This window comes from Cherax quadricarinatus, chromosome 70 (genome assembly GCF_038502225.1).
Source record: "Cherax quadricarinatus isolate ZL_2023a chromosome 70, ASM3850222v1, whole genome shotgun sequence".
Taxonomy (NCBI): domain Eukaryota; kingdom Metazoa; phylum Arthropoda; class Malacostraca; order Decapoda; family Parastacidae; genus Cherax; species Cherax quadricarinatus.
In genome coordinates this window covers 20950672-20973150 of record NC_091361.1, presented here as the reverse complement: position 1 = coordinate 20973150, position 22479 = coordinate 20950672, and the positions used below count along the sequence as shown (strand labels likewise).

At 41.1% G+C, this 22479-nt stretch overlaps 1 protein-coding gene across 4 annotated transcripts in view; it reads right to left on the bottom strand.

Moving 5' to 3' along the window:
* The window catches only part of LOC128703005 (MBT domain-containing protein 1), a 275010-nt gene that overhangs the window by 136361 nt on the left and 116170 nt on the right, over window positions 1–22479 (bottom strand). For all 4 annotated transcript variants that reach the window (XM_070099937.1, XM_070099938.1, XM_070099940.1 and 1 more), the window contains one exon: window positions 5807–5931. In XM_070099937.1, coding sequence (XP_069956038.1) covers window positions 5807–5931 — 125 coding nt within the window. The remainder of the gene's footprint in view (window positions 1–5806; window positions 5932–22479) is intronic.

Sequence of the window (22479 nt, the reverse complement as noted above, 5' to 3'; positions counted from 1 at the left end):
CCAAGACCCTCGCATTTACTTCTCTTACAACCCCATCTATAAATATATTAAACAACCACGGTGACATCACACATCCCTGTCTAAGGCCTACTTTTACTGGGAAAAAATTTCCCTCTTTCCTACATACTCTAACTTGAGCCTCACTATCCTCGTAAAAACTCTTCACTGCTTTCAGTAACCTACCTCCTACACCATACACTTGCAACATCTGCCACATTGCCCCCCTATCCACCCTGTCATACGCCTTTTCCAAATCCATAAATGCCACAAAGACCTCTTTAGCCTTATCTAAATACTGTTCACTTATATGTTTCACTGTAAACACCTGGTCCACACACCCCCTACCTTTCCTAAAGCCTCCTTGTTCATCTGCTATCCTATTCTCCGTCTTACTCTTAATTCTTTCAATTATAACTCTACCATACACTTTACCAGGTACACTCAACAGACTTATCCCCCTATAATTTTTGCACTCTCTTTTATCCCCTTTGCCTTTATACAAAGGAACTATGCATGCTCTCTGCCAATCCCTAGGTACCTTACCCTCTTCCATACATTTATTAAATAATTGCACCAACCACTCCAAAACTATATCCCCACCTGCTTTTAACATTTCTATCTTTATCCCATCAATCCCGGCTGCCTTACCCCCTTTCATTTTACCTACTGCCTCACGAACTTCCCCCACACTCACAACTGGCTCTTCCTCACTCCTACAAGATGTTATTCCTCCTTGCCCTATACACGAAATCACAGCTTCCCTATCTTCATCAACATTTAACAATTCCTCAAAATATTCCCTCCATCTTCCCAATACCTCTAACTCTCCATTTAATAACTCTCCTCTCCTATTTTTAACTGACAAATCCATTTGTTCTCTAGGCTTTCTTAACTTGTTAATCTCACTCCAAAACTTTTTCTTATTTTCAACAAAATTTGTTGATAACATCTCACCCACTCTCTCATTTGCTCTCTTTTTACATTGCTTCACCACTCTCTTAACTTCTCTCTTTTTCTCCATATACTCTTCCCTCCTTGCATCACTTCTACTTTGTAAAAACTTCTCATATGCTAACTTTTTCTCCCTTACTACTCTCTTTACATCATCATTCCACCAATCGCTCCTCTTCCCTCCTGCACCCACTTTCCTGTAACCACAAACTTCTGCTGAACACTCTAACACTACATTTTTAAACCTACCCCATACCTCTTCGACCCCATTGCCTATGCTCTCATTAGCCCATCTATCCTCCAATAGCTGTTTATATCTTACCCTAACTGCCTCCTCTTTTAGTTTATAAACCTTCACCTCTCTCTTCCCTGATGCTTCTATTCTCCTTGTATCCCATCTACCTTTTACTCTCAGTGTAGCTACAACTAGAAAGTGATCTGATATATCTGTGGCCCCTCTATAAACATGTACATCCTGAAGTCTACTCAACAGTCTTTTATCTACCAATACATAATCCAACAAACTACTGTCATTTCGCCCTACATCATATCGTGTATACTTATTTATCCTCTTTTTCTTAAAATATGTATTACCTATAACTAAACCCCTTTCTATACAAAGTTCAATCAAAGGGCTCCCATTATCATTTACACCTGGCACCCCAAACTTACCTACCACACCCTCTCTAAAAGTTTCTCCTACTTAAGCATTCAAGTCCCCTACCTAATATTATTCTGGAATAAATATGATACATAGATAACTTTTATTGATAGTAATAGTATAATTATACAATATTTTATAGTGCCAAGAGGCACACCCCTGCACTCATCATGGTCAATCATGAGTTACTGAGACTGCTTGCTTCTCTCTGTATAGCTCTGTCCACTTTGTAACGATGCTACATGGTGAATTAAATACATATATTAGAAAGAACAACACTCTTATATGGGTGTGAAGCTTGGGTTGTAAAAGCTGTAGCGAGGAGGCGGTTGGAGGCGGTGGAGATGTCCTGTCTAAGGGCAATGTGTGGTGTAAATATTCAGCAGAGAATTCAGAGTGTGGAAGGCATGGAGTTAATAAAAGTATTAGTCACAGGGCTGAAGAGGGGTTGTTGAGGTGGTCTGGTCATTTAGAGAGAATGGATCAAAGTAGAATGACATGGAGAGCGTATAAATCTGTAGGGAAAGGATGGCGGGGTAGGGGTCGTCGTCAAAAAGGTTGGAGGGAGGGGGTAAGGTAGGTTTTGTGGGCAAGGAACTTGGACTTTCAGCAAGCGTGCGTGAGAGTGTTAGATAGGAGTGAATAGAGACGAATGGTATTTGGGACCTGACGAGCTGTTGGAATGTGAGCAGGGTAATATTTAGTGAAGGGATTCAGGGAAACTGGTTATTTTTTATATAGCTGGACCTGAGTACTGGAAATGGGAGGTACAATGCCTGCACTTTAAAAGAGGGGTTTGGGATATTGGCAGTTTGGAGGGATATGTTGTGTATCTCTATACATATATGCTTCTAAACTGTTGTGTTCTGGGCATCTCTGTAAAAACAGTGATTATGTATGAGTGAGGTGAAAGTGTTGAATGAGGATGAGAGTATTTTCTTTTTGGGGATTTTTTTTCTTTTTGCGTCACTCTGCCTCGGTGGGATATGGCCAGAGATTAAAGAGGTGTGTGCAATGTGGACTAGGGTGCAAGCTTTTGTAGAGAAACACCACCGTGACGAAGCTGAAACAAGCTATATTTGTAACATGCTCAGTGACAAAACCCTGTCCCACTTCAGGGAAATCTTAGAGATGCCAGAAACAGAAAACTCTTGACAGTTATTCTGTGCAACAGGGGTCCAATGATTCTCAAGCTGGTCCTAGTGGCATTAAAAGACAAACAAGGGAAGTAACCCCAGAGAAGGCTTTGCTACCTAAAGTCTTTATTGATGGGGATTACCCTTCCAAACACTAACTCCTCCCTCTTTCCTCCTCCCTATCTTCCAGAAGCCAGCATTAGCCGTCAATAAAGGTATGTAATATTTCTATAATTGTTAAATTTTTTTTTGTGTGTGAATATTTTTGTCTGGAAAGGATTAACTGTATTTCCATTAATTCTTATGGGAAATATTATTTCAGTTTTCGGCCATTTCGGTCTTAGGCTGAGCTTCTGGAACGGATTACGACCAATAACCGAGGGTCCACTGTATAGACATTCCTGGCACTAAAATAACATTTTCTCTGTTCATTTCTCATGTCTCCAGGCCATTCTTATATTACACTTGCTTTCCATTTTGAATTTTTATTCACACAAAAAATATAAGATTTACTGTTATGCAGAAATGCATATTAGACTGGCCAGTTGGACACATATTGGACAAATGACGTCATTTGTGTACTCTGGAATATCAGCAAAAATCAAATATTTCCTCTATTTCAAGATCAATTCCTGAAGAAACTTCTGTAGTGTTGACAGTCTTAACTTAGAAATTACATTACCAAGACCCTGATAAGTGATAAAGCATATTTGTTAACCAGTTTAATCGAAATGGTCCTTGATTTGATCCATATTATTACTTATGACTAGGGGCTCTTCTACCCATACAGCCTTATCTGAAGCCAGGCTTCCCTGTTCACTATCTGGCTAACCAGGTTGTTGGTGCTAGTGTCCTGCAGGGCAACAGCGCTCACACACCTACCTTCTTCTTGAAAACTTCTTGCAGTAAAATTTCTAGCATACTGAAGTCTCGGATCATGGATGTTAAGTGTTCTCCTATGTAACCATGGTACTCCTGTTCTTCACTGGGTTGATTCTACATTTTTTCTCCTGTTTTTCACTCTAGTAAGGTGTTATAGCAGTGTATATAGTATTATGATAGTGAAAGTGTTGAATGATGAAAGTTTTTCCTTTCTTTTTTTTTTTTGGTCACCATGGCTCATTGGGAAACAGCAGACATGATAAAAAAAAAATATTATCATCAGGTATCCATTCCAGAGAGAACAAATCAAATGCTTTCAGGCATTCCAGAAGTTTAGATGTTTCTATGATTCAATCAGGGTAGTATACAATGTCAGTATATTTACTCATGTAACTACAAAGACATTCAGAACTGGCAAAGGAGATCTCCTAACTGAGGTCCAGTCATTTGGTAGTTAACAGAGGGTTATTACTAGCTAGTGATTCTGCCTAAATCACTTGGTCTGAATGTAGAAGGTTATGCTTTAGTACTAGCTGACACACTAGCGATGTATGTAGCCTTTTTCCTAACAATTGAACAAACAATACAACAAAACTTGTGTCCTTAATAGAATTATTTCCATTTTTAAATGTTTATCATATCAGCTATACACACTAAACAAGCTTTCCTTTTATAGCACAACAATAGGTTGCTATTGCAAGACTGGTTCACAGTACCTGAATACAGAACACAGGTCAACATCTGTATCCATGACTACGAGGAGATATAGGACTACCCAAAAACCAATGACGAAGTTTTCACAAGGAAACTGGCCCAGAACTTCTACACCTACTTGATCAACCAGGTTGTGATAGTTATGTAGACCACTAGCAGCAACAGCTGGTTGACCAGGCAGTTACAAAGGAAGTTTTACCTGAGGCCAAACAGCAAGAATACAAAAACCTTAGAAGTTGGGCTCAGGCATATCAATGAACTAAATCTTTCTTCTTTCAACACACCGACTGTATCCCACCGAGGCGGGGTGGCCCAAAAGAAAAAAAACAAAAGTTTCTCCTTTTACATTTAGTAACATATACAGGAGAAGGGGTTACTAGCCCCTTGCTCCCAGCATTTTAGTTGCCTCTTATGACATGCATGGCTTATGGAGGAAGAATTCTGTTCTACTTCCCCATGGTAATAAAGAAGAGAAAACAAGAACAAGAACTAGTAAGAAAATAGAAGAAAACCCAGAGGGGTGTGTGTGTATATATGCTTGTACATGCATGTGTAGTGTGACTTAAATGTAAGCAGAAGTAGCAAGACATATCTGAAACTCTTGCATGTTTATGAGACAAAAAAGACACCAGCAATCCTACCATCATGTAAAACAATTACAGGCTTTTGTTTTACACTCACTTGGCAGGACAGTAGTACCTCCCTGGGAAGTTGCTGTCTACCAACCTACTACCTAGGAATGAACTGTACATAATTACAAAAGTTTGTTTTACACACTGGTAGGAGTGCTGGTGTCTTTTATTTTTTCTATCTAGTAAACACGAAAGATAACAGGTACATCTTGCTACTTCTACTTGTGCTTAAGTCACACTACACATGCATGTACATGTATATACATACATATCCATCTGAGTTTTCTTCTATTTTTTAATAGTTCTTGTTCTTATTTATTTTCCTTTCATATCAATGGGGAAGTGGAAAAGAAACCTTCCTCCGTAAGCCATGCGTGTTGTAAGAGGCAACTAAAATGCCAGGAGCAAGGGGATAGTAACCCCTTCTGCTGTATAAATTAATAAATTTAAAAAGAGAAACTTTCGTTTTTCTTTTTGGGCCACCCTGCCTTGGTTGGATACGGCCGGTTTGTTGAAAAAAAAAAAAAAGCATTTGTTTCAACTTTTTTGGGTCACCTTGCCAAGGTTTGAGATGACCGGTAAGCTTAAAAAAAAAAGTTTAATTGTGGAGTAGTTTATGTTCATACCTGAAAGTTGAACTGAAAGGTTTCTTTAAATGAGTTCATGTTTGTCTTCTATATACAAATATTTTATAACATACTTGAAACTAAGGAAAACAATCAAATATTTAGGGGCAGATGGAAAAAATATTGTGGTTCAAGTAAGCAAGGGCACAATCATTTGATGTTAATATATGGCATAATTTATTTCATGATGCAAGTAGAACTGACCATTATCATCTGGCGGTGCTCCGTGGTACTTCAGGTGTAATCTCTTGCCCACTACCTCCGTTACAGTGGCAACTCTCATCTGAGCAATGCGATTTTTGTCAACAACTTCTAAATTTAGGCCAGGTCTGCAAAGCAATTCCTTTATGTGAAAAAAATAACAATTGAATTACATAAAACATAAACTCACTCTCTTGATCACTTGAAACACTTTTTACATCATAATTTTAATGTTCCTGTAAACTTCATGTACAGTAAAACATCATTTAACATGAGTTTATTTGGCACAATTCGAGTACTGCATGCTTGAAGAATTGCGGCACAATTTTATACAACACTTCGTAAAATTAATTTAACACAGATCAGTCTGCGGGAGGGGAAAAAAAATTCCCATTTTCTCAAGAGACCGCCTTGTTGTGGATCAGTGGGGGAGACCTTCCGCCATCCCCTGCCACTCCCGACACCACCATCCCAGCATTCCTACTTCATACGTGTACAGTTCCTCTTCTCTGCTACAAGCTCGCTGTGTTTGTGAATTGTGCTTTAATCTTTTAATTACCATATCTTGTATCTGCCAAGTAATCATGACACCCAGTAGGCATTACAGTGTTGCTGGAAGTGGAAAGAAAAGGTACAGTGAACCCTCAGGTAACGCTTTTAACCCTTTGACTGTTTCGGTCGTATATACACGTCTTATGAGCCATCGTGTTTGGTGTACATACTGTATACTCAAAAATTCTAGCGGCTTCAAATCAAGCAGGAGAAAGCTGGTAGGCCCACATGTGAGAGAATGGGTCTGTGTGGTCAATGTACACCATATAAAAAAAATCCTGCAGCAGGCAGTGCATAATGAGAAAAAAAAAACTGACAGTTTTTTTTAGTTAAAATGCCGACTTTGTGGTCTATTTCCGTGCAGTATTTACAGTTGTATTCTCGTTTTCTTGGTCTCATTTGATAGAATGTATAACATATTGTAGAAATAGAGGTGATTTTGATTGGTTTTACTATGAAAAGAACCTGGAAATGGAGCTCGAAGTAGGGGAAATGTTTGATTTTTGCCGATGTTCAAAAGTAAACAAATGATGTTAGTATTGTCCAATAAATGTCCAAGTAGCCATTCTAACATGCAGTCATGAATGGGTTGACATTATTTATACAATTATTATAATATTGCAGTAGTCTGCATAAAAGTAAATCTTCTATTTTTTGTTTGAATAAAAATTCAAAATAGAAAGCAAGAGTAATATCAGGGGGGCCTGGAGACATGACTGATGAACAAAGAAAATGTTATTTTAGAGCCAGGAATGTCTGCATTGTTCATTCTGGACCCCATTTTGAAACTGTCATATTTTTTAATTTTTGTGAAATTGGCTAAATTGCAAATTTCTGGCCTTGTTATTGGGTAGTTGAAATTCGTAAATGGGCAGTTTCTTGTACTCAATTGATAGAAAAAAATGGTCAACTGGAACAACGGAATCAGCCTAAAATAGGGCTCAAAGTGGGCGAAATCGCCAATTCGTAAATACAGTGGACCCTCGACTAACGCTATTAATCCGTTCCTGAGAGCTCATCGTTAGTCAAAATAATCGTTAGTCAAGTTAATTTTCCCCATAAGAAATAATGGAAATCAAATTAATCCGTGCAAGACACCCAAAAGTATTGAAAAAAAAAAAATTTAACACATGAAATATTAATTTTAATACACACAAACTGAAGAAGACATGCACAGTTATATGACACTTACCTTTATTGAAGATCTGGTGATGACTGATGGGATGGGAAGAGGGGAGTGTGTTGATGGTCTTAGTGTTTAGAAGGGGAATCCCCTTCCATTAGGACTTGAGGTGGCAAGTCCTTTTTCGGGGTTACTTCCCTTCTTTTAATGCCACTAGGACCAGCTTGAGAGTCACTGGACCTCTGTCGCACAACATATCTGCCCATAGAGGCCTGTACCTCCCGTTCCTTTATGACATTCCTAACGTATTTCACAACATTGTCAGTGTCACCATTAAACACTTGTTCAGGTTTCAGTCCTTCACTTTCTATGTACTCCTTGAATTCCTGCACATATTTTTCAGCTGCTTTTTGGTCCAAACTGGCAGCCTCACCATGCCTTATCACACTATGTATGCCACTACGATTCTTAAATCTCTCAAACCAACCTTTGCTGGCCTTAAATTCACTCACATCACCACTAGTTGCTGGCATTTTTCTAATTAAATCGTCATGCAACTTCCTAGCCTTTTCACATATGATCGCTTGAGAGATGCTATCTCCTGCTATCTGTTTTTCGTTTATCCATACCAATAACAGTCTCTCAACATCTTCTATCACTTGCGATCTCAGTTTCGAAAACATAGTTGCACCTTTGGCAAGAACAGCTTCCTTGATTACCGTTTTCTTGGCCACAATAGTAGCGATGGTTGATTGGGGTTTTGTGTACAGCCTGGCCAGCTCGGTGACATGCACTCCACTTTCATACTTAGCAATGATCTCTTTCTTCACATCCATAGTAATTCTCACCTTTTTTGCTGTAGGGTTGGGACTAGAAGCTTTCTTGGGGCCCATGGTGACTTATTTTGCAGTTGCAATCACTAAAAACGCTGTGATAATATGAAATGTTCCGACTGTATGCTTGGAAGCGACCGCGGTGGCTGGCTGGCTTGTAAACACTGGCCAGAAGTGGACGCGTCTCAGACGGAAGGAATAGTGTTGGTCGAGTTTTTTAGCGCTAATCGAGGCAAAATTTTTGCGATAAAATGTATCGCTAGTCAGATTTATCGTTAATCGATGCCATTGCTGGTCGAGGCTCCACTGTATGACCGAGGTCGCTAACTTTGCGAGAGCGTAATTCCATCAGTTTTCCATCAAATTTCATTCTTTTGGTGTCATTACCATCGGGAAAAGATTCTCCATCATTTCATAAGATTTTTTTTTTTTTCAAAAAATTCCGACACCAGGAGACACTTCAGGATATGGGGTTGCGATAGTCAAGGGGTTAATCCGTTCAAGAGAGCTAGCCTTCAGCCAAATTAATTTTCCCCATAAGAAATAATGGAAATCCAATTAATCTGTTTCAGACAGCCAAAAGTATTAACAAAAAATATTTTTTTTAAAGATTAAATATAAAAGTGCATAAAGAAAACAATGACAAATAAATATAAAGCACTAATAAAATGGATAAATGAACAGTTAACATCATACTTACCTTTACTGATTTCACTTGACTTGTTGGTGCATGGTAGACACGTAGGAGGCAAGAGGAAGGCAAGTTTATTATGCTTCAATATGATGCTATCATCATTTCTAAGTCTTATTTTTTTTTTTTAACAAGTCGGCCATCTCCCACCAAGGCAGGGTGACCCAAAAAAGAAAGAAAATCCTCAAAAAGAAAATACTTTCATCATCATTCAACACTTTCACCTCACTCAAACATAATCACTGCTTTTGCAGAGGTGCTCAGAACACAACAGTTTAGAAGCATATACCTATAAAGATACACAGCATATCCCTCCAAACTGCTAATATCCCGAACCCCTCCTTTAGAGTGCATTGTACATTGTACTTCCCATTTCCAGGACTTGAGTCCTGGAAATGGGAAGTACAATGGATCAAAGTAGAATGACGTGGAGAGCGTATAAATCCGTAGGGGAAGGAAGGTGGGGTAGGGGGTCGTCCTCGAAAAGGTTGGAAGGAAGAGGTTAGGGAGGTTTTGTGGGCGAGGCGCTTGGACTTCCAGCAGGCGTGCATGAGCGTGTTGGATAGGAGTGAATGGAGACGAATGGTATTTGGGACCTGACGATCTGTTGGAGTGTGAGCAGGGTAATACAGTGAGCCCTCGACCAACAATATTAATCCGTTCCTGAGAGCTCATCGCTAGTTGAAATTATCGTTAGTCGAGTTAATTTTCCCCATAAGAAATAATGGAAATCAAATTAATCTGCTCCTGACACCCCAAAGTTTTGAAAAAAAAAAATATTACCACATGAAATATTAATTTTAATACACACAAATTGAAGAAAACATGTACAATTACATGACACTTACCTTCATTGAAGATCTGGTGATGATTGATGGGATGGGAGGAGGGGAGTGTGTGGATGGTGTTAGTGTTCAGAAGGGGAATCCCCTTCCATTAGGACTTGAGGTGTCAAGTCCTTTTCCGGGGTTACTTCCCTTCTTCTTTTAATGCCACTAGGACCAGCTTGAGAGTCACTGGATCTCTGTCGCACAACATATCTGCCCATAGAGGCCTGTACCTCCCATTCCTTTATGACATTCCTAAAGTGTTTCACAACATTGTCAATGTACAGGTTGCCAACACGGCTTGCAGTAGCTGTGTGAGGGTGATTTTCATCAAAAAAGGTTTGCACTTTAAGCCACATTGCACACATTTCCTTAATCTTTGAAGTAGGCAACTTTCTCAATTTTTCTATCCCCTCCTCCGGAGCAGTTTCCTCAGGTCTGGCCTCTTGCTGTTGAAGATGATCTAGCAGTTCATCAGTAGTTAGTTCATCGTTGTCCTCCTCCACCAACTCTTCCACATCCTCCCCACTAACCTCCAACCCCAAGGACAGCACACACAAATTAGCCTTGAGGACATTGTTTTTCCTGAACACTCTGGGAGTTTCAGAGTGATACACCAATAAAGGCTTCACTTTGCAATCACCACTAGCATTAGCACACATCAACAGAGTAAGCCTGTCTTTCATAGGCTGTCCTGGGAGTGCCTTTTCCTCCTCAGTAATGTAGGTCCTGCTTGGCATTTTCTTCCAAAACAGGCCTGTTTTGTCACAATTAAACACTTGTTCAGGTTTCAATTCTTCACTGTCTATGTACTCCTTGAATTCATGCACATATTTTTCAGCTGCTTTTTGGTCCAAACTGGCAGCCTCACCATGCCTTATCACACTATGTATGCCACTACGATTCTTAAATCTCTCAAACCAACCTTTGCTGGCCTTAAATTCACTCACATCACCACTAGTTGCAGGCATTTTTCTAATTAAATCCTCATGCAACTTCCTATTTCCCTTTCTACATATGATCGCTTAAGAGATGGTATCTCCTGCTATCTGTTTTGTTTATCCACACCAATAAGTCTTTCAACATCTTCTATCACTTGCGATCTCAGTTTCGAAAACATAGTTGCACCTTTGGCAAGAACAGCTTCCTTGATTGCCGTTTTCTTGGCCACAATAGTAGCGATGGTTGATTGGGGTTTTGTGTACAACCTGGCCAGCTCGGAGACACGCACTCCACTTTCATAAATAACACAAAAAAAAATAAGAAAAAAAAAAGGCACAATACCGTGACTGGAATGATACACAAATAACCCGCACATAAAAGAGAGAAGCTCACGACGACGTTTCGGTCCGACTTGGACCATCGACAAAGTCACACTAACCAGAAGTGGAGCAGGACGGCTATATATAAGCAGGAAGAGGTAGAGGGAGAGGGGGAGGTGGAGGTGGAGGAGGAGGAGGAGGAGGAGGCGGAGGCGGAGGAGGAGGAGGCGGAGGAGGCGGAGGAGGAGGCGGAGGAGGAGGCGGAGGAGGCGGAGGAGGAGGCGGAGGAGGAGGCGGAGGAGGCGGAGGAGGAGGCGGAGGAGGAGGCGGAGGAGGAGGCGGAGGAGGAGGCGGAGGAGGAGGCGGAGGAGGAGGCGGAGGAGGAGGCGGAGGCGGAGGCGGAGGCGGCGGCGGCGGCGGCAGTAGTAGTAGTAGTATTAGTAGTAGTAGTAGTAGTACAAGAATGGTATATAATACTGACAAGATGAAATTAAGACACATGCGCAACACCCAGGCATCCCTATCGAATACGTTCCATCATCCAGCCAGCCACTGGATGGCAAAACGTCCACAACAAAGACACCCAGACACCGCACATGTGTCTTAATTTCATCAGTAGTAGTAGTAGTAGTAGTAGAAGAGGTAGTAGTAGTGGTAGAAGTGGGGAATAAGGAGGACAAGCCAGTCAAATACAAAGGAAGGGGAGCACTGCAAGAGAGCTAGGTGCACACAGAGGGAGAGCAAGCGCACAGAGGTGCGTGAAAGGGGAAGTGGTGAGATAAATGAAGAAGGAACAGAAACACGAGACAGAAGAGAGAAAGACAACCCAGAGGAGAAAAAGGAAAGAGGAAAGGGGAAGAGGGAGAAGAAGAAAAAGAAAAAGAAAAAATGAGGAGTCAGGTTAAGTCATGGGTGTTCTGAAGTTTGGAGCATTTTACAATGTAGTGGGAGAGGAAGGCATCTACAGAGACGAAGCCAGGGCTAAGATTCATACAAGGAAAGTTGTGTATTAGAGAGGATTCAACTAGACGGCGACTGTTCGAGTTGGAAGTAGGGAAGACAGTTTTAGCAGAAGACCAGTCAATAGGATGGCTATGATCTCTGACGTGACAGAAAAGAGCACTGTTAGTGTCGGCAAGCCTAACACTATTTTTGTGCTCCCTAAGTCTGTCAGAAAGAGATCGACCAGTTTCTCCGAAGTATTGAAGAGGACAGAAGGAGCAAGAAATAGACACCAGGAATATCTGTAGAGGGAGGAGAGGCATGAACGAGATTAGTGCGAAGAGTGTTAGTCTGGCGGAAGGCAAGCTTAATGTCTAAGGGACAGAGAGAATTGTTGAGATTAGAAAGACCAGAAATGTAGGGAAGGCAGAGGATAGAAGAGTTCCCAGGAGTAGAGAGTTTGGGAGAAAAGAAATTACGTTTAGCACGTGAGAGGGCAGAGTCTATGAAATGGGAAGGGTAGCCAAGACGGGAAAATGAATTATGAAGAGTGGAAATTTCTGCTGGAAGGAACTGAGGATCACAGATGCGGAGGGCACGGAGAAAGAGGGAGATAAGAACACTTTTCTTGACAGGGGAAGCATGATAGGAAAAGTAGTGAATGTACATGCCACTGTGCATAGGTTTTCGGTAAACGGAAAAGGAAAAACCTGTATCTGAGTATCTCTTTCTTCATATCTATAGTAATTCTCACCCTTTTTGCTGTAGGGTTGGCACTAGAAGCTTTCTTGGGGCCCTTGGTGACTTATTTTGCAGGTGCAATCACTAAAAACGCTGTGATAATACGAAATGTTCCGATTGTATGTTTGGATGGGACCGCGGTGGCTGGCTGGCTTGTAAACACTGGCACCCACAGGACAAGTGAGGCGCGCTGAGGCCACAAGTGGATGCGTCTCGAATGGAATGAATCGCGTTGGTCGAGTTTTTTAGCGCTAGTCGAGGTAAAATTTTTGCGTTAAAATGTATCGCTAGTCGGATTTAACGTTATACGATGCCATCGTTGGTCGAGGATCCACTGTATTTAGTGAAGAGATTCAGGTCTTATATGGGTGTGAAGCTTGGGTGGTAAATGCAGCAGCGAGGAGACGGTTGGAGGCAGTGGAGATGTCCTGTTTAAGGGCAATGTGTGGTGTAAATATTATGCAGAAAATTCGGAGTGTGGAAATTAGGAGAAGGTGTGGAGTTAATAAAAGTATTAGTCAGAGGGCAGAAGAGGGGTTGTTGAGGTGGTATGGTCATTTAGAGAGAATGGATCAAAGTAGAATGACATGGAAAGCATATAAATCTATAGGGGAAGGAAGGCGGGGTAGGGGTCGTCCTCGAAAGGGTTGGAGAGAGGGGGTAAAGGAGGTTTTGTGGGCGAGGGGCTTGGACTTCCAGCAAGCGTGCATGAGCGTGTTAGATAGGAGTGAATGGAGATGAATGGTACTTGGGACCTGACGATCTGTTGGAGTGTGAGCAGGGTAATATTTAGTGAAGGGATTCAGGGAAACCTGTTATTTTCATATAGTCGGACTTGAGTCCTGGAAAGAAACAGGTTATTTTTGTATAGCCGGACTTGAGTCCTGGAAATGGGAAGTACAATGCCTTCACTCTAAAGGAGGGGTTCGGGATATTAGCAGTTTGGAGGGATATGTTGTGTATCTTTATACGTATATGCTTCTAAACTGTTGTGTTCTGAGCACTTCTGCAAAAACAGTGATTATGTGTGAGTGAGGTGAAAGTATTGAATGATGATGAAAGTATTTTCTTTTTGGGGATTTTCTTTCCTTTTGGGTCACCCTGCCTTGGTGGGAGACGGCCGACTTGTTAAAAAAAATAATAATAATAATAAATATGATAAAATTGAAGAAGAAAATTTTACAAAAATACGAGGGAGTGGTTGACACATTGTCAGTGTGGCTTTGTTTATGCTGGAATGAGCATTAGTCTCCATGCTCTTCCAAACATTTCACAATAATTCATTGTGTTTGGTGCTTGTAGATTGAGTGCAACAGGAGTGGTAGAGGCAGTGGTTGATGCAGCAGTTGAGGCAGTGGGTGAAGCAGTGGGTGAGGCAGCGGTTGAGGCAGCGGTTGAGGCAGTGGTTGAGGAAGTGGTGGAGGCATTTGTGGAGGCAGTGGTATTTAATAACATACATGTTATTAAAGCATAACATGTATGTATTTAGTACAATTTATGACGTTTTCATGTATTTTATAATTGTTCATGTTCAACAAGTTAAGGAAGCCGTATTGTATTATATTTCCCTACAATATATTGGGGCACCAAACATTCGCGATTTTTCAACATTCGCGAGGCTCTTGATCCTCTTGATCCTGTTGAGGGAGACCTGTATTCTAAAAATATGTCAAAATAAGAATACTTTTTCTACTTCAGCTGTGTTAACTGCTATCACTTTTATCCACCATTTTGTAATCCTCTCCAGCATCTCCCCCCCTCCACACACACACACATACGTGAAACATTATCGTAAAACAGTGCTCCCAGGATTTAGCGTTCTAGTGGCTATCCTAAGATACTATTAACGGTCATCGTACGTGATTGAATCAGTGATCATACCTACAAGAGTGAAACAGCTTTCCAGAGTGTGAATAATGTGATAAGATCAAGAATTTTACAATTTAAATTTGAATGCAGGTGTTTTTACTGGAAGGTGAGGAGGAGGGTAGCAAGCAGCTGGTCAGACTGCTGGTGGTAGTGTTGACACAAATAATAATAAAAAATATATTTAATGCATCAAGGTTGTGACCTTAACCCTTTGAGGGTTGAGACCCTCAATCCTATACTCCCACTCAGGGTTGAAAAATTGCCCCCCCCCCCCTCCCCCCCCAAAAAATTATTTCTTATGAAAAAATAAGAGAATCTTTTCCCGATGGTAATGACACCATGGTAATGGATGCGTGGCGTTATTTGTTTACTCTTGAACATTGGCAAAAAATCTAACATTTCCGCTACTTTGAGCTCAATTTCAAGGTACTTTTCATTGTGAAACCAATCAAAATCATCTCTATTTCTGTAATATATCTTCCATTCTATGAAATGAGACCAAGAAAACGAGAATATATCCATAAACAAAATACAAAAATACACTGCAATGTCGCTGTTTTAATGCAAAAACACAGTCAGTTTTTTCTCATTATGCACTGCATGCTGCAGGATTTATTTTTATACTGTACACACTGACCATGCAGACCCATTCTTTCATATGTAGGCCTACCAGCTTTCCTCCACCAGATTTGAAGGTGTTAGAATTTCGGCGTATAAGTACGTGACCGACCCTGGCTGTTAAGACGTACATGTACGTGACTGACCCTCAAAGGGTTAAATAAAAATAAATGCAAATATCTGGTCGATTATGGCAGCAGTGCAGTGATAAGGTATTAAATAAGTGATAAGTAAATAATGAGAGAAAAAATTTAGTCAAAATCCCCAGCAGTTGCTGTGACTACAGTTAATATCATCGAGTTATGATTATGACCATAATACTAAAGAAAAAAGAGTAAATACCAAGTTATTAAAAAAAAAAAAACTGAATGCATGATAAAAGCTACAGAGGGAATTACAAACTGACAGAGTTCATAGAAGACACCACAAGGAGGAGCCTCCATTGCTGTGCAGACAACATCATGAGCCTGGCCCATGGCCGGGCTCAGAGAGTAGATTAGCTCTCAGAACTCTTCAAAAGTATATCACTTGCCTATGTGTGGGAGCAATTTTGGTTGGTGTCTAAAGTCTCACAGTGTCTTGCCCTGCTGGATGCAACTGTGAGTGCCAGGAGATAGGGGTAGCCCTGACAATAATTAGTAAGTTACATATTTAAAAATCTTCAGAAGAGTAGTGTAGTCTAGTTACCCCCCTTTCTCAAAGAATGACGAGCTCATAAACATGCACGCACACACGCATGCACACACATGCATGCACACACACTCACGCACACACAAACACATGTGTGCACCAGTATCATAGTAATAAATCATCTTTCAACACACCAGCCATATCCCACCGAGGCGGGGTGGCCCAAAAGAAAAAATGAAGTTTCTCCTTTTATATTTAGTAATACGCATATACAGGAGAAGGGGTTACTAGCCCCTTGCTTCTGGCAATTTAGTTGCCTCTTACAACATACATGGCTTACAGAGGAAGAATTCTGTTCCCCTTCCCCATGGAGATAAGAGGAAATAAACAAGAACAAGAACTAGTAAGAAAATGAAAAAAACCCAGAAGGGTGTGTATATATATGCTTGTACATGCATGTGTAGTGTGACCTATATGTAGGAGTAGAAAGACATACCTGAAATCTTGCATGTTTACGAGACAGAAAAAAGACACCAGAAATCCTACCATCATGTAAAACAATTACAGGTTTTCATTTTACACTCACTTGGTAGGACAGCAGTACCTCCCTGGGTGGCTGCTCTCTACCAACCTACTACCTATTTTTTTTTTTATCACACTGGCTGATTCCCACCAAGGCAGGGTGGCCCGAAAAAGAAAAACTTTCACCATCATTCACTCCATCACTGTCTTGCCAGAAGGGTGCTTTACACTACAGTTTTTAAACTGCAACATTTACACCCCTCCTTCAGAGTGCAGGCACTGTACTTCCCATCTCCAGGACTCAAGTCCGGCCTGCCGGTTTCCCTGAACCCCTTCATAAATGTTACTTTGCTCACACTCCAACAGCACGTCAAGTATTAAAAACCATTTGTCTCCATTCACTCCTATCAAACACGCTCACGCATGCCTGCTGGAAGTCCAAGCCCCTCGCACACAAAACCTCCTTTACCCCCTCCCTCCAACCTTTCCTAGGCCGACCCCTACCCCGCCTTCCTTCCACTACAGACCGATACACTCTTCAAGTCATTCTCTTTCGCTCCATTCTCTCTACATGTCCGAACCACCTCAACATCCCTTCCTCAGCCCTCTGGACAACAGTTTTGGTAATCCCGCACCTCCTCCTAACTTCCAAACTATGAATTCTCTGCATTATATTCACACCACACATTGCCCTCAGACATGACATCTCCACTGCCTCCAGCCTTCTCCTCGCTGCAACATTCATCACCCATGCTTCACACCCATATAAGAGCGTTGGTAAAACTATACTCTCATACATTCCCCTCTTTGCCTCCAAGGACAAAGTTCTTTGTCTCCACAGACTCCTAAGTGCACCACTCACCCTTTTCCCCTCATCAACTCTATGATTCACTTCACCTTTCATAGACCCATCCGCTGACACGTCCACTCCCAAATATCTGAATACATTCACCTCCTCCATACTCTCTCCCTCCAATCTGATATCCAATCTTTCATCACCTAATCTTTTTATCCTCATAACCTTACTCTTTCCTGTATTCACCTTTAATTTTCTTCTTTTGCACACCCTACCAAATTCATCCACCAATCTCTGCAACTTCTCTTCAGAATCTCCCAAGAGCACAGTGTCATCAGCAAAGAGCAACTGTGACAACTCCCACTTTGTGTGTGATTCTTTATCTTTTAACTCCATGCCTCTTGCCAAGACCCTCGCATTCACTTCTCTTACAACCCCATCTATAAATATATTAAACAACCACGGTGACATCACACATCCTTGTCTAAGGCCTACTTTTACTGGGAAATAATTTCCCTCTTTCCTACATACTCTAACTTGAGCCTCACTATCCTCGTAAAAACTCTTCACTGCTTTCTACACCATACACCATGCTCCTACACCATACACCTGCAACATCTGCCACATTGCCCCCCTATCCACCCTGTCATAAGCCTTTTCCAAATCCATAAATGCCACAAAGACCTCTTTAGCCTTATCTAAATACTGTTCACTTATATGTTTCACTGTAAACACCTGGTCCACACACCCCCTACCTTTCCTAAAGCCTCCTTGTTCATCTGCTATCCTATTCTCCGTCTTACTCTTAATTCTTTCAATAATAACTCTACCATACACTTTACCAGGTATACTCAACAGACTTATCCCCCTATAATTTTTGCACTCTCTTTTATCCCCTTTGCCTTTATACAAAGGAACTATGCATGCTCTCTGCCAATCCCTAGGTACCTTACCCTCTTCCATACATTTATTAAATAATTGCACCAACCACTCCAAAACTATATCCCCACCTGCTTTTAACATTTCTATCTTTATCCCATCAATCCTGGCTGCCTTAACCCCTTTCATTTTACCTACTGCCTCACGAACTTCCTCCACACTCACAACTGGCTCTTCCTCACTCCTGCAAGATGTTATTCCTCCTTGCCCTATACACGAAATCACAGCTTCCCTATCTTCATCAACATTTAACAATTCCTCAAAATATTCCCTCCATCTTCCCAATACCTCTAACTCTCCATTTAATAACTCTCCTCTCCTATTTTAAACTGACAAATCCATTTGTTCTCTAGGCTTGCTTAACTTGTTAATCTCACTCCAAAACTTTTTCTTATTTTCAACAAAATTTGTTGATAACATCTCGCCCACTCTCTCATTTGCTCTCTTTTTACACTGTTCACCACTCTCTTAACCTCTCTCTTTTTCTCCATATACTCTTCCCTCCTTGCATCACTTCTACTTTGTAAAAACTTCTCATATGCTAACTTTTTCTCCCTTACTACTCTCTTTACATCATCATTCCACCAATCGCTCCTCTTCCCTCCCCCACCCACTTTCCTGTAACCACAAACTTCGGCTGAACACACTAACACTACATTTTTAAACCTACCCCATACCTCTTCGACCCCATTGCCTATGCTCTCATTTGCCCATCTATCCTCCAATAGCTGTTTATATCTTACCCTACCTGCCTCCTCTTTTAGTTTATAAACCTTCACCTCTCTCTTCCCTGATGCTTCTATTCTCCTTGTATCCCATCTACCTTTTACTCTCAGTGTAACTACAACTAGAAAGTGATCTGATATATCTGTGGCCCCTCGATAAACATGTACATCCTGAAGTCTACTCAACAGTCTTTTATCTACCAATACATAATCCAACAAACTACTGTCATTTCGCCCTACATCATATCTTGTATACTTATTTATCCTCTTTTTCTTAAAATATGTATTACCTATAACTAAACCCCTTTCTATACAAAGTTCAATCAAAGGGCTCCCATTATCATTTACACCTGGCACCCCAAACTTACCTACCACACCCTCTCTAAAAGTTTCTCCTACTTTAGCATTCAGGTCCCCTACCACAATTACTCTCTCACTTGGTTCAAAGGCTCCTATACATTCACTTAACATCTCACAAAATCTCTCTCTCTCCTCTACATTCCTCTCTTCTCCAGGTGCATACACGCTTATTATGACCCACTTTTCGCATCCAACCTTCACTTTAACCCACATAATTCTTGAATTTACACATTCATATTCTCTTTTGTCCTTCCATAACTGATCATTTAACATTACTGCTACCCCTTCCTTTGCTCTAACTCTCTCAGATACTCCAGATTTAATCCCATTTATTTCCCCCCACTGAAACTCCCCTACCCCCTTCAGCTTTGTTTCGCTTAGGGCCAGGACATCCAACTTCTTTTCATTCATAACATCAGCAATCATCTGTTTCTTGTCATCAGCACTACATCCACGCACATTTAAGCATCCCAGTTTTATAAAGTTTTTCTTCTTCTCTTTTTTAATAAATGTCTACAGGAGAAGGGGTTACTAGCCCATTGCTCCCGGCATTTTAGTCGCCTCATACGACACGCATGGCTTACGGAGGAAAGATTCTTTTCCACTTCCCCATGGACAATAGAAGAAATAAAGAAGAACAAGAGCTATTTAGAAAAAGGAGAAAAACCTAGATGTATGTATATATATATGCATGTGCATGTCTGTGAAGTGTGACCAAAGTTTAAGTAGGAGTAGCAAGATATCCCTGTTATTTAGCGTGTTTATGAGACAGAAAAAGAAACCAGCAATCCTACCATCATGCAAAACAGTTACAGGTTTCTGTTTCACAGTCATCTGGCAGGACGGTAGTACTTCCCTGGGTGGTTGCTGTCTACCAACCTACTACCTATATAGTAGTAAATCTTTCAATAAACTGGTCATATCCCACTGAAGCAGGGTGGCCCAAAAAGAAAAACAAAAGTTTCTCTTTTTAACTTTAGTAATGTATACAGGAGAAGGGGTTACTAGCCCCTTGCTCCCGGCATTTTAGTCACCTCTTACAACACACATGGCTTCCGGAGGAAGAATTCTGTTCCAATTTCCCATGGAAATAAGAAGAAATAAACAAGAACAAGAACTGGTTAAAAAAATAAAAGAAAACCCAGAGGAGTATGTATATATATGCTTTTACATGCATGTGTAGTGTCACCTAAGTGTAAGTAGAAGTAGCAAGTAGCTGCTGAAATCTTGCATGTTTCTGAGACAGGAAAAAGACACCAGCAATCCAACTATCAAGTAAAACAAGTACAGGCTTTCATTTTACACTCACTTGGCAGGACAGTAGTACCTCCCTGGGTGGCTGCTGTCTACCAACCTACTACATACTAGTAGTAATTTTTTTTTTAACAAGTCGGCCGTCTATAATCTTCAAAAGATTAGCATAGCCTAGTGTGATAAAGTGACCCTGCCCTTTTTTTCAAAGACAGACACAAGCACGTACAAGTGTACACACACACACACACACACACACACGTGTACACATACTCAAACCTAACCTAACACATTAGTACACACACACACACACACACACACTGTACACTGAGTACGTTAGGCCCATATTGGAGTATGCGGCACCAGTTTGGAACCCACAACTAGCCAAGCACGTAAAGAAACTAGAGAAAGTGCAAAGGTTTGCAATGAGACTAGTCCCAGAGCTAAGGGGTATGTCCTACGAGGAGAGGTTAAGGGAAATAGACCTGATGACACTGGAGGACAGGAGAGATAGGGGAGACATGATAACGACATATAAAATACTGAGAGGAATTGACAAGGTGGCCAGAGACAGAATCTTCCAGAGATGGGGCTCAACAACAAGGGAACACAGTTGGAAGCTGAAGCCACAGATGAATCACAGGGATGTTGGAAGTATTTTTTCAGTCACAGAGTAGTCAGGAAGTGGAATAGTTTGGGAAGTGATGTAGTGGAGGCAGGATCCATTCATAGCTTTAAGCAGAGGTATGATAAAGCTTGTGGTGCAGCAAGAGTGACCCAGTAGCAGCCAGTGAAGAGGAGGGGCCAGGAGCCATGACTTGACCCCTGAAACCACAATTAGGTGAGTACAACTAGGTGAGTACACACACACACAAAGCTGAAGGATCTAGAGCATCCTAACAGGATAATAAAAAAATGGGATCTCAAAAGGGAGGACATAAAGGCAAGGGAACCGAGGATGGCTGATCTGAAAAGGAATGGGTAGAAAAGCTCAAAAACAAAATGGATCAATAATGGAAAAAAAGGTTAAATGAGCTTTGCAATAACATGTTTGAGAAGCTATCTGCAGAGAGCAAGTGGGAATCACAAGCTGTAGCTGCTGCAGCAAAGATACACAGACTGGAAGAAGAAATGGTTGTGCTGAAACAGGATATAATGAGGTCCGAAAGGAGCAAGGTGCCTGATATAGGAACATCAGCAGACAGTGATGGGACTGAAGGAGGGGATGGAGCTAAGAAGTCCCTTGCAGAAGTAATATCAGGCCATCACTGTGTCCAGGAGATGATAAGGGAAACAACAAAAGAGATGCTTAAATCAGATCCCGAGATATGAAGGGAAAAGAAATGGGAAGAAGAGAGGGAGAGGTTAATAATTATTCATGGGCTCCAGGAGGCTGAAGGGAAGACCTATGATGAAAGGAAGCATTGGGAAGAAAAAGAGATTACAAGCGTCACTGCAATAACAGAAGAGAAGGACATCTCAGGTAGAAAATTTTCACAGACTTGGGGGATATTCGATGGAAAAAAATCAACCAATCAAACTGACATTCAAGACAGAAGTGGCACGGAATAGGATACTACAACATCAGCCACTGTTAAAGGACTCTCAAGAATATCAACACGTGTACCTCACTCGAGACAGAACACAAAAAGAAAGGGAACAACTGAGAGTGAAGGATGAAACCAGTGTAAGGAAAGAGAAATAGGTGAGGCAACAACAGACAGGAAAGCTCAGCCTCCAGGGAAACATCAAACACACATGATTACAGAAATCTCTCAACCCATGTCACCCCCATATCAACCAAACACAAATAACCCGCACATAGAAGAGAGGAGCTTACGACAACGTTTCGGTCCAACTTGGACCAAGTCGAACCGAAACGTCGTCGTAAGCTCCTCTCTTCTATGTGCGGGTTATTTGTGTATCGTTCCAGTCACAGTATTGTGCCTTTTTGTTATTTATTCAACCAAACACAATAACCAGAAACAAACCACA